General features: G+C 38.3%; 1 protein-coding gene across 1 annotated transcript in view; it reads left to right on the top strand.

The window, feature by feature from the left end:
- Positions 1-18,928, top strand: part of LOC129751077 (monocarboxylate transporter 3) — a 66,203-nt gene that overhangs the window by 37,930 nt on the left and 9,345 nt on the right. The window contains exons 2-4 of the mRNA XM_055746358.1: positions 7,169-7,453; positions 7,515-8,859; positions 8,919-9,098. Of these exons, the coding sequence (XP_055602333.1) occupies positions 7,169-7,453; positions 7,515-8,859; positions 8,919-9,098 (1,810 nt within the window). The remainder of the gene's footprint in view (positions 1-7,168; positions 7,454-7,514; positions 8,860-8,918; positions 9,099-18,928) is intronic.

Raw genomic sequence — 18,928 nt, 5'->3', positions numbered from 1 at the left:
ACTTTGAACGTCAATTTATGTAACCCTTGACCGTTATAAACTGATTCTTTATGACTAAAATGGTAGAAAAATTCTTAAAGAAGCATTATTCGGGTTTTAGTAACAAGTTTTCCATCAAAATATCAATAAATCGCGTAGTTTTTAAAAGTAAAATATGATCTTGAGCGGAACCATCTTTGATCTTGAGCGGAACTACTAGCTTCCGAAATAAACCGCTCGGTGCGCTGTCTTATGCCTAATGTCTCACACGTGATTTTTACCCCTGAATATATGCAGCAACTTTGTATCTCCCTTATTATATCAGCTTTAGGGAATGAAAAGATGTAAAATTAAATTCGAATAGAACAAAAATTAATTAATTGGTGTCATAGCGTACCAAGCTAGGCACACAAAAAGTTTAAATGTGTTTTTGATTCTTTCTTTCAGAGGGTCGGCGGGGAGGAGGAGGAAGGCTTTCATACATGCTTTTGGCATAATTCGAGAACTAATGATGCCAATAAAGTTAAGTCATTATTTCAGAATAAGAATCAATTTTCATTGCCATTACGATTCGTACTTTAGGAAGTAGCTTTATTTAAAGAGGTTGTTTTATATGTTCAAATTCTAATTGAAAACGATATACTACCTAATAAACAAAAATTTAAATTGTTTTTAACACACATTCCTTCAGTTTTACTAAGTGTAGCAAAGAAAAAGGGGTAAGCTATTTTATAATACTCCACGATTCAATTGGTGGCCCGGTATTGAAACTCTATCCAATTCCCTTGTGTTTGATTTTACACTTGAGCTCGAACTAGAAGTCGGTTTGAGAAATGATTGTTTTATCAATTGAGCTAAATAATTAATGTTTCCTTAAATTTAAATAAATTTAATCTTGATTCATAAGAAACTGGAATTTATAATAAACTTTATTCTATGAATGAGTTGCTTAGAGCAAGATTGCTGAAATCACAGAAAAATCTGTTTTTCAAGAATTTTGAGGAAACTTTCATCACAGATTTCACAGAAGTTTTGAACTTTGATCGGATTTTCATAATTATAATTTTTTTTGGTCAATACTAAATTTAGGTTTCTTACTTTGAATTAGAAAAGTATGAAAAGATTCTCAACGTAAATTGATTTTCCCAACTAACATTTAAAAATAATCCATTTTATCATGAATTTCCAATGAAATTAAAGGATTTAAGGGAATGAGAAATGACAAAATATCAGATTTTTTTCTCAAAAACATTGATTTAGAGTAATGTACAGTTTTTTTTTCTGCAAAATCTGTAATTTAAGGCATCTTCTTATGTATTTCTGACTCTGTCGTTACCTTCAAAAATCGTTCGGGTCAATATGACCCGAAGCGCAGATTCAAAGCGTCTTAATCATAATTACAATACACTGAGGAACTGACATTTTTGAGAGACCAAATATGTTCTATGAAAATGTTAATCAATCTAACGAGAAAAAACTAAAATTTAAGTTTGAAATATCAATTCATTAAGAAATGAGATACAGCGATGCAAAGACAAAATTGGATGTCTTTGTTATGAGTTAAATTTTTTTTCTACCGGAAAATCCAGAATAGCGGTCAAAAAATTCATTGGACCTCCACATATTAATACATCGTCGGATAGATGTATTCTTAACAATTTCAGAAATTAAAAAAGCACCCAAATACTGCAACGTTGTCAGAAATTATAAGCAATTTACAAATACAATTATTTTTTGGGACTTTTTTCATTCGGAGCCAACTACAGACAACCTAGTAGAACAAATTCACTTCCTTTTAAAATATTTAGAAACTAGAAAAAATAACCTACACAATAAATCTAATATCATAAAAATCGGTCAACATTTGCGGCCACGGGAATAACAACAAGTTACAAGTCAAATTTCCCCGAAACGCAGATTTTGCAAACAGCTTTGGAAGGTTAAGCAAGCAATACATTTGAACGGATAATTTGAGAACAACTTTGGAACGCTAAGTTTTTTTTTTACGTAAAAACATAAATTTTTTAACTTTAAAACCTTCAAAGATGAAATTTGATTGAGTTTTCACAGTTACACAAGTTGAAGAAATAAGAGCTATAAAGGATGTTGACAGAAGAAAATGGTTCCGCTCAAGATCATATTTTAGTTCCGCTCAAGATCAGCGTGGTTCCGCTCAAGATCAGAATTCTTACTTCAGAAAAACAGCTTTAGAGATATTAGGATTTACTCTAAAAAAATTCTAAAAATCATCATTAGAAAGCAGAAACCAAGATCTATCCGCTGAACTGAAAATTTTTTTGTTCGGATATAACCCACAGCCATACCGCTTGATCAACTGTGTCGAGTTGCGTCGAATTGAGCCATTTAGTTCCGCTCAAGATCATTTACCCTATCCACATTTTCACTTACCGAGAAACATTAAACTACACACATTTTGACAAACTTTTTAAACGGACTTCTTCATCGTTATCAATTTCCAATGGATAGAAAAATTTTAACATGACAAACTCAGCAAAGACAATGTTTAATTTTTTTAATACTCAAAACTATTTCAAAATGAAAAAAATACATAATTATATCAATTTTGGTAGCCCTGTACTAGATACGAGCTTCCGTGCAGTTTAAAGCTTCACTGATTTCTGAAAAATGAAAACAACCTAAACTTTGTCTATGCGTCAAGCTAAGCTGAGTTCCACCTACTACAAACAAACAAAATATCGAATAAAATATACAGTAAAGAAAGTGTTACTTATCTTGCTATGGTTTCTCAGATCCTGCGATGATATTTGCAACTTTCTGTTAGATTGGCGTTTGGAATTCCGAAACATAAAGCTTGTACATATTATCATACAACCAGACGAGCGACAAAAAAAACACACTTTCCCGGACACACACCCCGTTCGAAAGCTCTATTTCAAAAGAAAAGTTTCGCCGTTTAATACCACAGTTTATACCGGTTTTAAAGTCTCTTCCCTCACAAGTGAACAGTTCTCCCTTAGCTTCTCTTTTTCTCGCTGAAAGATGCCACAGTTTATACTTATTTTTCCCATAGGAAAACTTCCATCGATTTAACTTTTTCGGAAAATTGTCAAATTTCACTAGCAAACTCGAATGAACGATTAAGTTCACACAACGGCGCACCAGTTTAGGCATCGATTGATCCAGGATGTATTAATTTTGGCACACAACCGATCGACTAAATGTTAAAAAAATCGAACCGCGTTACACTCCAAACATTCCCTTACCAGTTGATAAGAGAGTCCTCAAAAACTTCTCAATTCCGGTTATCTTGAAAAACTTTGAGAATTATGTTATTCATTTATTTATGCACGTTTTCAAAACTTTACAAGAATCAATATCGAACTGATGCGGAACTTTACTCTTGTTCTATTTATTTAACACGTCAAACGCGAGCGTAAAACTACAACAAAACCAACACATTTGCACTTGAATCACACACCCTATTATGCTTATGAAATTGAGCTTTATTATTGTTGAAAAACTTGAGTCCGAATCCAAATTTCCGCCTATTTAAACCACTTTTATTGGAGAAATTTTTGGAAAATTTGCGAGAACGCGGAGCGCAAAAATTTTACGTCATGTTCGAAGCACCGATTGCTTTGATCTCCCTTTTCATACAAGCATTAACTTTTTTGCTAAAGTCTATTAACTGAAATAATGTTATTAGAAGATTTAAAAACATACGCATTTTTGCTGCAATTTTCATCAATCTACGCTGACTTTGAACGTCAATTTATGTAACCCTTGGCCGTTATAAACTGATTCTTAATGACTAAAATGGTAGAAAAATTCTTAAAGAAGCATTATTCGGGTTTTTGTAACAAGTTTTCCATCAAAATATCAATAAATCGCGTAGTTTTTAAAAGTAAAATATGATCTTGAGTGGAACCATCTTTGATCTTGAGCGGAACTACTAGCTTCCGAAATAAACCGCTAGGTGCGCTGTCTTATGCCTAATGTCTCACACGCGTTTTTTACCCCTGAATATATGCAGCACCTTTTATTTCCTTATTATATCAGCTTTAGGGAAAGAAAAGATGTGAAATTAAATTCGAATAGAACAAAAATTAATTAATTGGTGTCATAGCGTACCAAACTAGGCACACAAAAAGCTTAATTTTTGGGGGTACAAGAAATGTGTTTTTGATTCTTTCTTTCAGAGGAACGACGGGAAGGAGGAGGAAGGCTTTCATACATATTTTTGGCATAAATCGAGAACTAATGAAGCCAATAAAGTTAAGTCATTATTTCAGAATAAGAATCAATCTTCATTGCCGTTACTATTCGTACTTTAAGAAGTAGCTTTCATTTAAGGAGGTTTTTTTATGTTCAAATTCCAATTGAAAACGATATATGTACTACCTAATAAACAAAAATTTAAATTGTTTTTAACACACATTCCTTCAGTTTTACAAAGTGTAGCAAAGCACACCGGGTTAGCTATTTTATAATACTCCACGATTCAATTGGTGGACCGGTATTGAAACTCTATCCAATTCCCTTGTGTTTGATTTTACACTTGAGCTCGAACTGGAAGTCGGTTTGAGAAATGATAGTTTTATCAATTGAGCTAAATAATTAATGTTTCCATAAATTTTAAATATAAATAAATTTTATCTTGATTCATAAGAAACTGGAATTTGCAATAAACTTTATTCTATGAATGAGTTGCTTAGAGCAAGATTGCCGAAATCACAGAAAAATCTGTTTTTCACAGAATTTTGAGGAAACTTTCATCACAGATTTCACACAATTTTTGAACTTTGATCTGATTTCCATAAATATATTTTTTTGGTGAATATTTAATTTAGGTTTCTTACTTTGAATTAGAAAAGATTAAAAGATTTTCAGCGTAAACTGATTTTTCCCAACTAAAATTTAAAAATGATCCATTTCATCATGAGTTTCCAATGAAATTAAACGAATTAAGGGAATGAATAATGAAAAAAAAACAGATTTTTTTCTCAAAAACGTTGATTAAGAGTAATGTACAGTTTTTTTTTGCAAAATCTGTAATTTAAGGCATCTTCTTATGTATTTCTGACTCTGTCGTTACTTTCAAAAGTCGTTCGGGTCAATATGACCCGAAGCGCAGATTCAAAGCATCTTAATCATAATTACAATATACTGAGGAACTGAAATTTTTGAGAGACCAAATATATTCTTTGAAAATGTTAATAAAATTAACGAGAAAGAACTAAAATTGAAGTTTGAAATATCAATTCATTAAGAAATGAGATACAGCGATGAAAAGACAAAATTGGATGTCTTTGTTTTGAGTTACATTTTTTTTCTACCGGGAAATCCAGAATAGCGGTCAAAAAATTCATTAGACCCCCACATATTCATACATCATTGGATAGATGTATTCTTAAAAATTCCAGAAATTAAAAAAGCACCCAAATACTGCAAAGTTGTCAGAAATTATAAGTAATTTAAAAATAAAATTGTTTTTGAGACTTTTTTCATTCGGAGCCAACTACAGACAACCTAGTAGAACATATTCACTTTTTTTTTAAATATTTAGAAACTAGAAAAAATAACCTACACAATGAATCCAATATCATAAAAATCGGTCAACATTTGCGGCCACGGGAATAACAATAAATTACAAGTCAAATTTCCCCGAAACGCAGATTTTGAGAACAGCTTTGGAAGGTTAAGCAAGCAATAAATTTGAACGGATATTTCGAGAACAACTTTGGAACGCAAAGTTTCTTTTTTTACGTAAAAACATTAATTTTTTTACTTTAAAATCTTCAAAGATGAAATTTAATTGAAGTTTCACAGTTACACAAGTATTAGGAATGTGAGCTATTAAAGATGTTGAAAGAAGAAAATGGTTCCGCTCAAGATCATATTTTAGTTCCGCTCAAGATCAGCGTGGTTCCGCTCAAGATCAGAATTCTTACTCCAGTAAAACAGCTCTAGAGTTATTAGGATTTACTCTAAAATATTCTAAAAATCATCATTGGAAAGCAGAAACCAAGATCTATCCGCTGAACTAAACATTTTTTTGCTCGGTTATAACCCACAGCCATACCGCTTGAACAACTGTTTCCAGTTGCGTCGAATTGAGCCATTTAGTTCCGCTCAAGATCATTTACCCTAATGCTCAAATGTCAAATTTCTGAGTGCAAGAGGAAAATCTCTTTAAAACCTGTTGGAATGCTAGAAAATGCCTATAAATGCATTTGTCTGTTCAAATAGTTCGTAGTAGCATTATTTTTCACATTTTGGGAAATTTGGAAGAAATAATCTTGATTATGAAGAAAATCATTAAGTGGTACTATTCTTATTTTGCACCTTTTTCATATTTTTGTCCTCAACGCCAATTGCTTTATCCAAAAAAAAGTAAATTTATGCTTGATTTATCCGTAGACCAATTAAAAACAAATTGTAGATGAAAATTCTGATGATTTTCAATCATTCATAGGCACAATTTTCCCGTATGTTTGGATAACGTGCCGCTATTAAGCCTACTCCCATTCTGATACCTGAAGTTTCATATTTCGTTACTTAAAGCTTCGTTATACAAATTTAACTTAAAATTTAGAATATTTTTGGTCGTATTTGAAAAAGTTGCTATTGACAACGATGAACTATTATTGTAAACGAAGTAAAAAATAAATCAATCCTACAAAAAAAAAAAAATGTCAAAGTTTATTTATTCGAGCCTTGTTCGAGCAAAAATGAAAAAAACAATGTTTTTTGACAAACAATTGGCTCTTATCCTAAGAGTTGCAATTCAATAATCTCTAGTCTTATTAATAATTCATGAATTCTGAATTCATGTAAACACTCGGCAATTTTGCAAACAAGAACCCTAAGCTCACGCCTATGAATACCTTCAGAACTTCACACGGCCTCTTCTCGGAGCAACTCAAACACATGAAATAACTGCAATTCCTCTATTCAGTATTACGGTATTGATCGATCCGGAGCTATTTGATATTGTGTGATCTTCCCCAATGGACTGTGTTTGTCCAATCGATTCTCGTAATCAACCAACATCGTTAATCGAGTTATCACCAAATACAATCTGATCAGCTGAATCAATTTCGACCAGCGGATGGGAAGCCGTCAGCCATTACATAGTTTCGCACATTAACTGGACCACGCGAAACAGAATCAATCACACGATGTGCTTTGTTGACTTTTCTCGCAGATGCCGCCACAAAACGCGATTGAGATGACCTCAAAGCCGGACGCGGAAAACGGCACCGACAAGAAAGTTCAAAATGGAAACTCAAACAGCGACAAGCCGGCAGCAGTCAAAAATGCAGCGGATGTGCCGCCAACGACTTCGGTAATTGTCCCGCCGGACGGAGGCTGGGGATGGGTTGTGATGATAGCGTCCTTCCTTTGCAACACCGTCGTCGATGGTATTGTATTCAGTGCCGGATTATTCCAGGACCCGATCCGATTGGATTTTGGCGTTGGTAAAGCCGAGGTATGAATCATAGAAAGTGTTAATATTTGAATAATTGCTAAATATTGATCTTCAATTGTAGGTAGCTTTGGTCAGTTCACTACTAAGTGGATTCTACCTTCTGACTGGACCATTTGTTAGCGCGTTGGCCAATCGTTGGGGATTCCGACCTGTTACAATTTTGGGAGCTTTCATCGCCTCCGCTGGCTTTGCGCTATCGTATCTTGGAAACAGTTTAGGTTTTTTGTATGTAAGCTATGGAATCATCGGTGGAATCGGATTTTGCTTCATCTACGTGCCTTCTGTCATTACTGTTGGATATTACTTCGAAAAATGGCGAGCTTTGGCGACGGGTATTGCGCTGTGCGGTTCCGGAGTGGGTACATTCGTTTTTGCTCCCTTGAGTAATATGCTCATTGAAAGCTTCGGTTGGCGAGGGGCTCTACTGTGCCAAGCTGGAATCATTTTGCTGTGTGCGCTTTTCGGTTGCATCTTCAGACCAATTCAACCTGTTCAAGTAACTATCACCAAGGACGAGGACACCCCCGCTGAAAAGGGAACACTGCTGGGCGAAGGACTGCCTGTTGTTTACACACGACCTTTACCGGAGGGCCGTTTTGCTTATTCAGTACCAAGCAGCTCACACAATACCTGGATGGGTGCAAGTTCTAACACGCAATACCCAACGGCTGCAGAAGTTTTCCGTGGAAGTGGACACAACCTGGAAAGAAGACCATCCAACCATTCCGGATTGCTGAATAATGAAAATATTCAAACCACAACTAAGAAACTTGAACAATTATCGAAAATCCAGAAGCGACTTTCCGGTCAAATGACTCCTGAAGATACGATCCATGCTACACGTTTCCCAATACCACATCATGAGTTGAATACTGTCGGAGAAGCAGCCGAGGAAGAGGAAACTGAAAATGGAACACTGCTGAATGGCGAACAGAAACCTGCACCAGTAGTAAACTCCACCGGAGCACGTCAACGGAGTCACACGGTTAGCGGACGACGACCAAATGAATCCGGATCACGACAAGGTAGCCGACGGGGAACGCTTACCGATGGCACCAGACCCATGTACCGTGACGATATCTTCTTCACCGGATCGTTGGTTCGAATCCCACAGTATCAGTCGCAAACTTCCCTCGGATACCACATGTCGGTAACCCGCCTGCCGACACAGCTCGACGTTGAAGAAGCCGAAGAACAGACCTGCAAAATCTGTCCGGAAGCCGTACGGCGAACACTCGCTACGATGTTGGACATTACCCTGCTGCGATCACCTTCCTTCATGCTGCTAGCCGTGAGCGGATTTTTCACCATGATGGGTTTCTTTGTCCCATTCATGTACATTACCCAGCGGGCCGTTTCCGACGGAATGGATCCTCAGGTTGCCCTCTTCATCGTGTCCGCTATCGGTAAGATATTGATCAGATTCTGTTATAAACATTCTAACGAGAGCAATATGTCTTCGCAGGTATTTCCAACACAATTGCTAGGATAGTGTGCGGATTTCTAAGCTCGTTCAAGAGCGTCAACGCCCTACACTTGAACAACGTGGCCATCACGATGGGAGGTATCGCTACTATGCTCAGTGGACTCTATATGACGGAAGTTTACCAGTTTACGTATGCGGCTATCTTTGGCTTGGCTATTGGTAAGTATATTTTGATTTTTTTTTATTTCTATCATACTTTTTATGGTTCTACAAGAGAACGCAAATATAGGGTGTCCCATTATGTCTAAGCACGATTTTGATACAACCCTAACGTTTTAACAGCTGATTCCTGCTGGGCGTTGTTGTTTACAGTTTAACTTAAAAATATGTATAAAAATCTGGCGTGAGCTCCACTTTTCATAATTTTCGTGAACAAGAAGAAGCATTCCTTCGGAAAGCGAAAAAATATCGTGCAAAAATGATGTATCATTCTAAACATTTTACAAATTCGGAAGTATTGCGAGGAAAGCAGCTTCGTGGACAAAAAATCTGGCAGAAACTGGGTATGGTGGACGAAACTTTGGACCAGAAAGTCATGCGTGCTAACGCCAGAAAGAAAACAACATCAGTTGATGATGTGGCCAAAACCGGGGATCCCCTCTCAGCACTGTCCATCGTACCAAGGTAAGATTGAGTCTAAAGACATAGAAAAGCTGAAGAAGCCGAAGCCGAGTCAAACACACGCTGCTTCCATCAAACAGAGAGCCCGTTAATTATATCATCAACTGCTGTGTGGAAAACCGGTGTGCGTTATCATCGATGACGAAACCTATTGCAAGTTTGATTACAAAACGCTTCCGACCAGTATTACACTATTCGGGATGGCCGAAGTATCGACGAGACTTACTCACTTATCTAATGATCTCGTGTCGATTCTCCGGCGCATAGGGCCGTGGCCCGGTGTCCTTCTGGATTCCATTCAATCACTTTCCTGCAAATCTCGTTTTCATCTTTTCGCAGCGTGTGCTAAATCCATCTCCTCTAACGTTCCCGAATCACGATTTCTAGCGCCTTTTGATGACACCGGCAATGTCTTTCCACGTATGAGATCCAATTGCCAGGTCACCAAGCACGGATGATATTTCGCAGGCAACAATTTACAAATACTTGCAGTTTTGGCATATACACCACCAAGTTTCATACCCATACAACAATATGGATTTGATGTTTGAGTTAAAGATTCGAATTTTCGTTCGTAGAGATATCTGACGTGAGCGCCAGATGTTTCGGAGACTCGCAAATGAAAATCGGGCTTTTCTGATTTGGGTTTCGATTTCTTTCTTGGTACCACCATCGGGCGCTATCTGGCTACCAAAATACGGAAAGCACTCCAATTTCTCAACTTGTTGCACAGCTACCATGAAACTGGAGGGATTTGCTGTGTTGATCTCCATCGACTTGGTCTTTCCGACATTGACTTTGAAACCTGCTACCTTGAAGCTTTTGGTGAGGTCGTCGAGTTTGCTCTGCATATCCGGTTGTTTTTGGGCGAGCAAAACAATATCGTCTGTCAGGTCAACGTCGTTCATCTCCATTGTTGAAGGATTTCACCACAATCCTCGGTTCGGTGCACAGTCGATCGATCCAGTCAGAATGTCATCCATTACGATGAGAAAGAGTAGCGGTGATAAGATACATCCCTGTCTCACTTCAGCAGTTACCGAGATTGGATTGGACAAGACACCGTTAATTTGTTCCAGTATTATTTGTAGCGTTGTGATGTGGTCCACACATGATCGTCCGGATCGAAATCCAGTTTGTTGCCATCGGAGTGTAGCGTCGATTTTCTCCTGGGTCCTGTTCAAGATCACTTTGCTCTTCGCGCCGACAGTCGTTTCTCACCAAGGACGAGGTGACGATCAGATGCAATGTCTGCGCTTCGTTTGTTGCGGATATCAAGAAGGCTCCTTCTTCTTCTTCCGGCTGATGCACATGTGAGCAATTTGATTTTCTGTTCGGCCATCTCGAGATACCCAAGTGACCTTATGTGCTGGTCGATGGGGGAAGAGCGATCCACTGATCACCATTTTGTTGCCACAGTATTCAACAAACAGTTCTCCGTTTTCGCTCATATGTCCTAGACCATGACGCCCTATGATGCAATCAAGGTCCCGATTATCGGACCCAATTTTAGCATTGAAGTCGCCTAATTTTATCAACCAGGCTGTTCAGTTGACTGTAAAACTGCTCTTTCTCCTGCACATCCGCAATGTCAGTTGGTGCATAATACTGAACCATTGTAAGGTTTCTAACTCGAGTTCTAAATCTGGCTACAATTATTCTTTCGTTTATTGGTTCCCATTTTATGAGTGCCGCATGAGCCTGCGGACTTAACAGGAAACCAACTCCTCGTTCCCGGGTAGCGTGGTTGGCCGTGCACGCATATGCACCTTGTACCAATGGCCGCGCACTTTTCAATTTTGCATTTTTTTATCCTTCATGAAATAATGTCCCCAAACATGTTTAAATGTTATTTTTATAACCCTGAGGTTGAATATAATCATTCAGGGTAAGATTAAAGTGAAATCAGTTTCTAATTGTTTTTGTATTGATTTGTTATGATACAAATTTTGATTCAAATTTTAAAATCTGTATGGTTATTTTTCATGATGGTTGTTATTTTAGTTGGTGTTCAATCTGAATCTGGGAAATTTTTGTTAAAATAAAACAATTATTAATAAAAAAAAACAATCATTTTATTCATTACAAATGGGAAAATACAAGAATAAAGAAAAAAAAACAAATGAATAGTAAAACAACGAAAAAAATTTAAATAATTTTTTTTTCGTTCTTATTTGTTGCATTTTTTTTAATATTTCGTTTTATGATTCTTGCATCTTTTTTAATTCTTTTTTCCGTTCCTCTTTGTCCTTTTCTTCATTTATCCGTGCGACATATTCATCGTACGATTTGCTGGTAGCCACAGAAGGAGGTTGCAACCTAGGTTTGCTGAGTCTTTCGTGGATTAGGAATCGGTACACGGAAAATTTTGGAAAAAGAATCTTCACGAGGTTCTGTATCGCTTTCGCCTCTATAAGTAGTTTCAATACAGGTGGGCTTATTGGTTTCGATTTCAAATCCCTTAAACGAAGTACTGGATGGGTTTGAAGTCACTTCAAATTGTTCAGCATCTGTAAAAACAGAAAAAAATAGAGACAAAAATTCTCACAAACGTTTTAAAACTACCTCTGAGTTTTTTCCACAATTTAAAAAGTTGTCTATCTTCAAGTGTACCATCCCAAACCGTATTGTATTCATGCTGTATGAATGTCAAATAGCAGGATACCCGGTGAAGTTTCCTTTGGAAAAATTTGTTCAGTTTGTGTTCCCTTGTCGATTGTCGTTCTACAATTTATAGTCTCTTGGGAGACAGTTGAATTTGTTGCCACAAGAGAATAATAGTTAATGCTTTCGGCATCGAACGGAAACAACCCACAATTCCTGAATCCGTTCATTAGTATTTGTTTTATGTTATCCATCCATACTATCCGTTGCGCGTTTCAGAAGTGGAGCAATGTCCTTCCTTGGAAGATTTTCCTCTGCATTGTATATTCTCCATTCTATCAGTAATCTGGTCCATTCTGGTGGCTATCAAAGGTCGGAAAAAGACACGGCGAGGGTTTGTGTAATTTGTGTTGAATTTTGTGGTAGACAAATAAGAATTATTTTATTCTCCCTGCACAGCTCCACGATTGGTGCAATCACATGTGACTGATGACCATCAACAAACATTACCATTGAAAGCGTTATCTTTTGATTGGTTACCCAAGGAATAAATGTATCTCTCTGGTACAGGAAATACGAATCCTGAGTCATCCAACCGGTATTCGTTTTACCTGCTGCCCATCCTTCTTTTTTTCAAAAATCACCGCCCATGCTCGTCGAGGAAAACCGTTCGGGTAGAATTTTTCTTTTTTTGCTCTAGCTAAATTGGACACACACACTCGGACTGTCTGAGTGTTCACGGGAAAATCTGCTCTCGCTGATTGGGTAATCCAATTACAAATTTTTAATTCCTCATCCTGGCTGAGTTCGGTCCATTTTTTTTGTACCGATTTTTGAGGCGATCACGCAACGTAAGTACTGGGCGGAATATTATTCCGTTTGGCTGCCTGGTGAATTGATTCTCCTCTTTTTACGCTTTCGATAGCCTTTTCCATATTCGCTGTTCTCGACGACATTCTGCGCGAGGATAGAAACATCTGTTTACATATAATGGGTACCAATGGCCGCGCACAACAAAATTGGTGATTTCATCACTTCAAAATTGTATTTTTCATTGCATTTTTTTTAAACAACACTTTAAATATCTACAAACTACTCACCTATCAGCAAAAGGGTAAAAACACGATTTCTGCACTAAAAATCTTTGTTTAGATTCGCTCAGCTTGTTCACTAAAGCCTAGTCCACACTCGGCAACTTGAGCTACGATTTCGGTTGCTGAGACTTGTTTATGTTTACATTTTGAACTAGACGAAGAGATGCATGTCTCTAGTCTCCCAACGAGTATGGGAGACTTTCAGCAACCAAAATGTAAACATAAACAAGTCTCATCAACCGAAATCGCACTTCAAGTTGCCGAGTGTGGACGAGACTTAACGACAATGGCCGCTGTAAGAAATGGTTTTTGTTTTTATTTTTTTCCGAGCGACGTAAACAACAAAGAAGTGTAAAACCGTACTTTTTTATGCCGAGTGTTGCACTGGTGCACCACTAGGTGCTGTCAAACTGTTTGTTTATTCGGACGGTGTTGCACTGGTTTTGACCTGGTGTTGCACTGGTGTAGTGCCCCGAAAATTTTGTCAGTGTTGCGAGAGAGCGTGTGAGTGAGTGAGTGATTTGTGTTTGTTTTTGTCGGGTACGGTGGAACACTGATCGAGGGTAGAAAACAAATACGGTATAAGTATGTGGTATAACGTCATTACAGTGAAAAACACTTGTTATATCTGAAAATGTGTGATTTGATCGATTTCGGGAAATATTTCTGATTAAAGTTGAAAGTGCGCGGCCATTGGTGCTTTAAAGGTACCCGATCTCAGCTTAGGTTACTCGAATCCCAGCCGGCACCACGAGGAGGTTGAAATCGACGAGATGGAGACATCAATTTTTACCGGATAATTCAGTAAAAATGCAGTGATTTGGCAAGCAGCCGTTTGGTTTACGAGCCGTTCGTGACTACTGACACAAAGAATACAGCTGTTTACGTCCAAGAGTTCCTGAACCGTCGGCTGCTCCCCATTATCGTCTAGCATGATCACCCAGAACTGTTTTGGCCAGATTTGGCCTCACTTGACTATAACAGGGCTGGTAGCGGTTTGACAATGAAAAAGTAGGGACTTTAGTGACCAAAATTTGAAAAAAAGTGACCAAATAGTGACTTTGAGAAACCGAAAAAAGTGACAAAATAGTGACTATGTAGAACGAAAAAAGTAACTTTGAAGTACAAAAAATGTGACCAAAACAGGCCCGTGCGAAGGACCCGTCCAGGGGGGACTGATAAACTAAATTTTGGAAACATATTACAATAAATGTTTCAAATTTTCGATAAGTCAAGAAAGTAAGAAATAAATTAGTTTCAAAAGAATTTCTTAGCAAATTTAAAATTAAAAAAATCTGAATTCTAACATAAATGTCCAATCTTGTAAAAAACTTACCATGAATAGATGTTAGGAAAATGATAATAATTGTTCATTTTCATTCATCTAAATTTGGAATTCTTTTCCTCATTTTCAACTGGAAGTTTAGTGAGAAATTCCGCTGTAATTTTTAAATTTGAACAAAAAATATTTAATCACGCTTTAAAATGTGAATTACCGATTACTGAATAAGAAATTAATTTTGAACAAAATTTATTCAAAGTTCGATGGTTTAATTTAATTTGAAAAAAAGAAGAATATATTTATGATTATTTTAAAAGTGCCAGTTATATAAGCCTGTTCACGCGGCTAGCGAGTCAAAAAAACGCAGATCTTTTTTAGCTGATGTTTATAATTGATCGCTTTGAAGCTATAATATAAATTTTTTGTTAGGTTAAGTTCAAGATTATATAATTAAAAGGACTTACAATTCTAGTTTATTTTACATTCCTTTGCCTGCACGTGAACCTGCAACTGGTTATGAATACTCGACTGTCAACCTACATGACATATAATCATTTTATAATTCACCAGTATAATGATATTTTTCAAAAGACTTACGATTTTTATTAATCGATTTCACTGTATCTAGCACGTGAAACTGCTGCACTAAATAGATCCGAATACCAATCTACACAAATGAAGTATATTTTATTTAAGTTTCAATGTTAGCTAATGATTGCAGTTCTGAACTTACTATGGGGTTTAATATTAAATTTCACTTCTTTTATGAATATCGAACAAAATTGATAGGAATTTCACGTTGCCGTACGAACGTAGCTCGCTTCCAAATTGTGCTAAGTCACCTCGCGGGAGTCACCCATGTCATTCTACGTCATCGGCAGCTCGATGATCGATGATCGACACAACTATTTAGGGATGTCCACGTTCGTAACACATCCGCCCCCGTAAAGCTGCGCTTCTTGTGCAGTTTTACCTGAATCAGCCACCTCCAATACTGCCAGCTTAACTACCGGTCGACGTAATACACCTTCTGTTGTTTGAACATAAGCTTGCCTTATTCTGCCGTCCTTGCCTTGGACACCACGGACAACGCGCCCACGCAACCATTTATTCCTTTCCTTTTCGCCAACTATATAAACCATGTCACCAACTGCTATTGGTTTTGTGTCCGAGAACCATTTTGTCCTTTTAGTAATCACCGGGAGATACTCTTTTGTCCATCTCAACCAGAATTGGTCCATGATATGCTGACACAATTTCCAACCGTTGCTCAATGCAGCTTTCTCATCCGTGGGTTCCTTTTCCGTCCGCTTGGTTCCTTGAGAGCTCATCAAGATAAAGTGGTTCGGTGTGATAGCCTCATGATCTGACGTCTCCAACGGCATATAAGTTAAAGGTCTGGAGTTCACGATGAATTCAGCTTCGCATAGAATAGTTTGGAAAACTTCTTCAGATGGAGTTCGGGTTAAATACAACGTAGACATAGCTGCTTTTACGGACCGTACCATCCTCTCCCATGCACCGCCCATATGAGGAGAGGATGGCGGAATAAAATGCCATTTGGTGTTTGCATCTGTAAACGTGTCGGCCAGTTCTTTATTCGCGTTTCGGATTTCTTCAGCTAGCTCCCTACTTGCGCCCAGAAAATTCGTGCCATTATCCGAATAGACCGCCGCCGGTGGACCTCTACGGGCTACAAAACGTCGCATTGCCAGTTTTAATGACTCAGTAGAAAGAGATGGAACAGCTTCTAAGTGGACAGCCCTTATGGACAGGCAAGTAAAGAGTGCCACCCAACGCTTCACTTGACTTCTATTGATTCGAATATAGTATGGGCCGAAGTAATCAACACCTACGTTGGTGAAGGGTCTTAAGAATGGTGTCACGCGTGCTTCTGGAAGTGGAGCCATTTTTGGAAACCTTGGTGAAGACTTGTATATTACGCACCACTGACACTTTCTAGTAACTTGTCGTACGACGACGCGTAGCTTGGAGATGTGGAACTTTTGACGGATCTCATTCACCACCGTCTCGTTGTTAGCATGTCCAAATCTTTGATGGTACCACTCGATGAGTAGTTCGATCACTTTGTGTTTGCCTGGAAGCACAATAGGAAATTTTGCGTTGTACGTTGCGAATGGGGAGGCTTCAATTCTACTCTGCATTCTCACGACACCATGTTTGTCAAGGAACGGTGACAGCTTCATTAATTTACTCGTTTTATCAATCAGCACGCAATTTTGCAAGGATGTTACTTCGTCTGGATATTCTAATGCTTGAATGGTTCTCCATAAAAAATGTTCCGCTTGCTCCAAATCATCTTGATCTAATATACTACTGCCGCGACTTGATAGATCCCTCAACCGTGCTTTGTAGTAGAAGACAAACGCTAGCGCCCTTATCAACCTTCGCCAATCGGAGAAATTGTTGAACTTGATTGTTAAAGGATGGATTTCTCTATGCACGTTAATACATCGCAGTTCCTCTTTCGTTTCGAGAGGCGCCGCTCGAGGTTGCGGCCAATCGCTTTCTGCTTGGTAAAGAAAATCTGGTCCCGTGAACCAACGACTTCCTGCTTCTAGTTGTGGGCCATTTCTCCATTTCGTGGCCTCGTCTGCAACGTTCAATCTTGAAGGAACCCACCTCCATTCCTCTGGTCTGGCCAGATCCAAAATTTCACCGATTCTCACCGCCACGTACTGTCTATACTTTCTTGTGTCTGATCTGATCCAGGCTAAGACTGTGTTTGAATCAGACCATAAGAACCGGCGACTTACTTGAAGTGAATGTCCATCGATGATAGTTTTCAAATATCTACACCCAGTAACTGCAGCTTCCAATTCAAGTCTGGGTATTGAAAGCGGTTTTAACGGAGCGACTTTAGCTTTAGCCCCAACTAATGTACAGCGTATTTTACCTTGGTCGATGACTCGAAAGTAGATCACGCAAGCATAGGCTGTCTCGCTGGCGTCAACGAAGGCATGAACTTGGAGGGATTGGAAACATTGCGTATCGTAATTTGGGAAATAGCATCTCGGTATACGTAGATTTTCAATTTGTAGTAATAAATCTATCCAACGCTGCCAGAGCGATAGGGCACTCTCAGGAATCTTCTCATCCCAACCCAAGTTTGCACGCCATAAATCTTGTATTAAAGTTTTTCCGTTGATAAGAAAATGGGATATCAATCCCAAAGGGTCAAATAAACTCATCGTGAATCGCAGAATCGTTCTTTTCGTGGGAGATAGTTGCCCAGTTATGACCTTCTCTAGATCTTCAGGTACCTTTACTTTGTAACCAAATTCGTCGGCTTCGGGGTACCACTCCACACCTAGCACGCGTCCAGTTAAGTTACTCTTGTCCAAACTAAAGTCTTTGCTGAGCTCAGCTCCCTGTTCACCAACTCCTTGAAGCACTTGTTTTGAATTAGATAGGAAGTTTCGTAATTTAAATCCTGCTTTAGAATGTACGTAGCGAACGTCATTGGCCAACTGCACCATTTCTTCCACAGTATCTCGACTATCGACGTAATCGTCGACATAGTGAGCGTTCTTGATCGCGGTTGCCGCTTCCGGATACGACTTCTCCCATTCTTCAGCATTCAAATTCTTTACATAATTTGCCACGCAGGGCGAGCAGGTAGCACCAAAACTGGCCACCTTCATAACGTAGACCTCCGGATCAACAGATGATGCAGGCCTCCATAAAAATCTTTGAGCGTGAAGGTCTTCTTTTCGGATTTTTATTTGGTGATACATCTCTCTGATGTCACCAGTGATGCAAACTTGTTTTTGCCGAAACTTGAAGAGAACCGAAGGAAGTGAAGTGAGAAAGTCAGGACCTTTCAACAACAATTGGTTCAAAGAAACACCGTTGGACTTAGCCGCAGCATCCCACACCATTCTTATTTTTCCCGGCTTGCGAGGATTGATTACCACTCCCAGTGGTAAATACCAAACCTTTCTTGGATCGACCGTGCTAAGTTCTTCTGCTGTAAGCTTATGGGCGTAACCTTTGTTCTCGTAATCAACAAGTTGCTTCGCAATAGCTGTATACAATTCTGGATTCATATCTAAACGTCTTTTCAGGCTCAAACTTCTCTTATCAGCCATAGCATAGCTTGGTGGTAACACAACATCGTCGCAGCGCCACAGAAGACCAGATTCAAAATGACCATCCTCAGTTTTCCTCGTCGTCTGTTTCAGAATGTCAAGCGCTCTCTGATCATCGTCCGATTTTGGAATTTTTGCAAGTGATATGCCCAGACTTTCGAACTTGAAGAAACTTTTTACTAGTTCGTGCAAACTGACATCATCTTCAATTTCACGGATATGGAAAGTATGTGACACTGTACAGCTCGAATTGTTATCGTTTTTTCCATAGACGGT

The sequence above is a fragment of the Uranotaenia lowii genome, chromosome 3 (assembly GCF_029784155.1).
Source record: "Uranotaenia lowii strain MFRU-FL chromosome 3, ASM2978415v1, whole genome shotgun sequence".
Lineage (NCBI taxonomy): Eukaryota > Metazoa > Arthropoda > Insecta > Diptera > Culicidae > Uranotaenia > Uranotaenia lowii.
The sequence above is the reverse complement of the archived record's forward strand: the minus strand, read 5'-3'. Positions and strand labels throughout refer to the sequence as shown.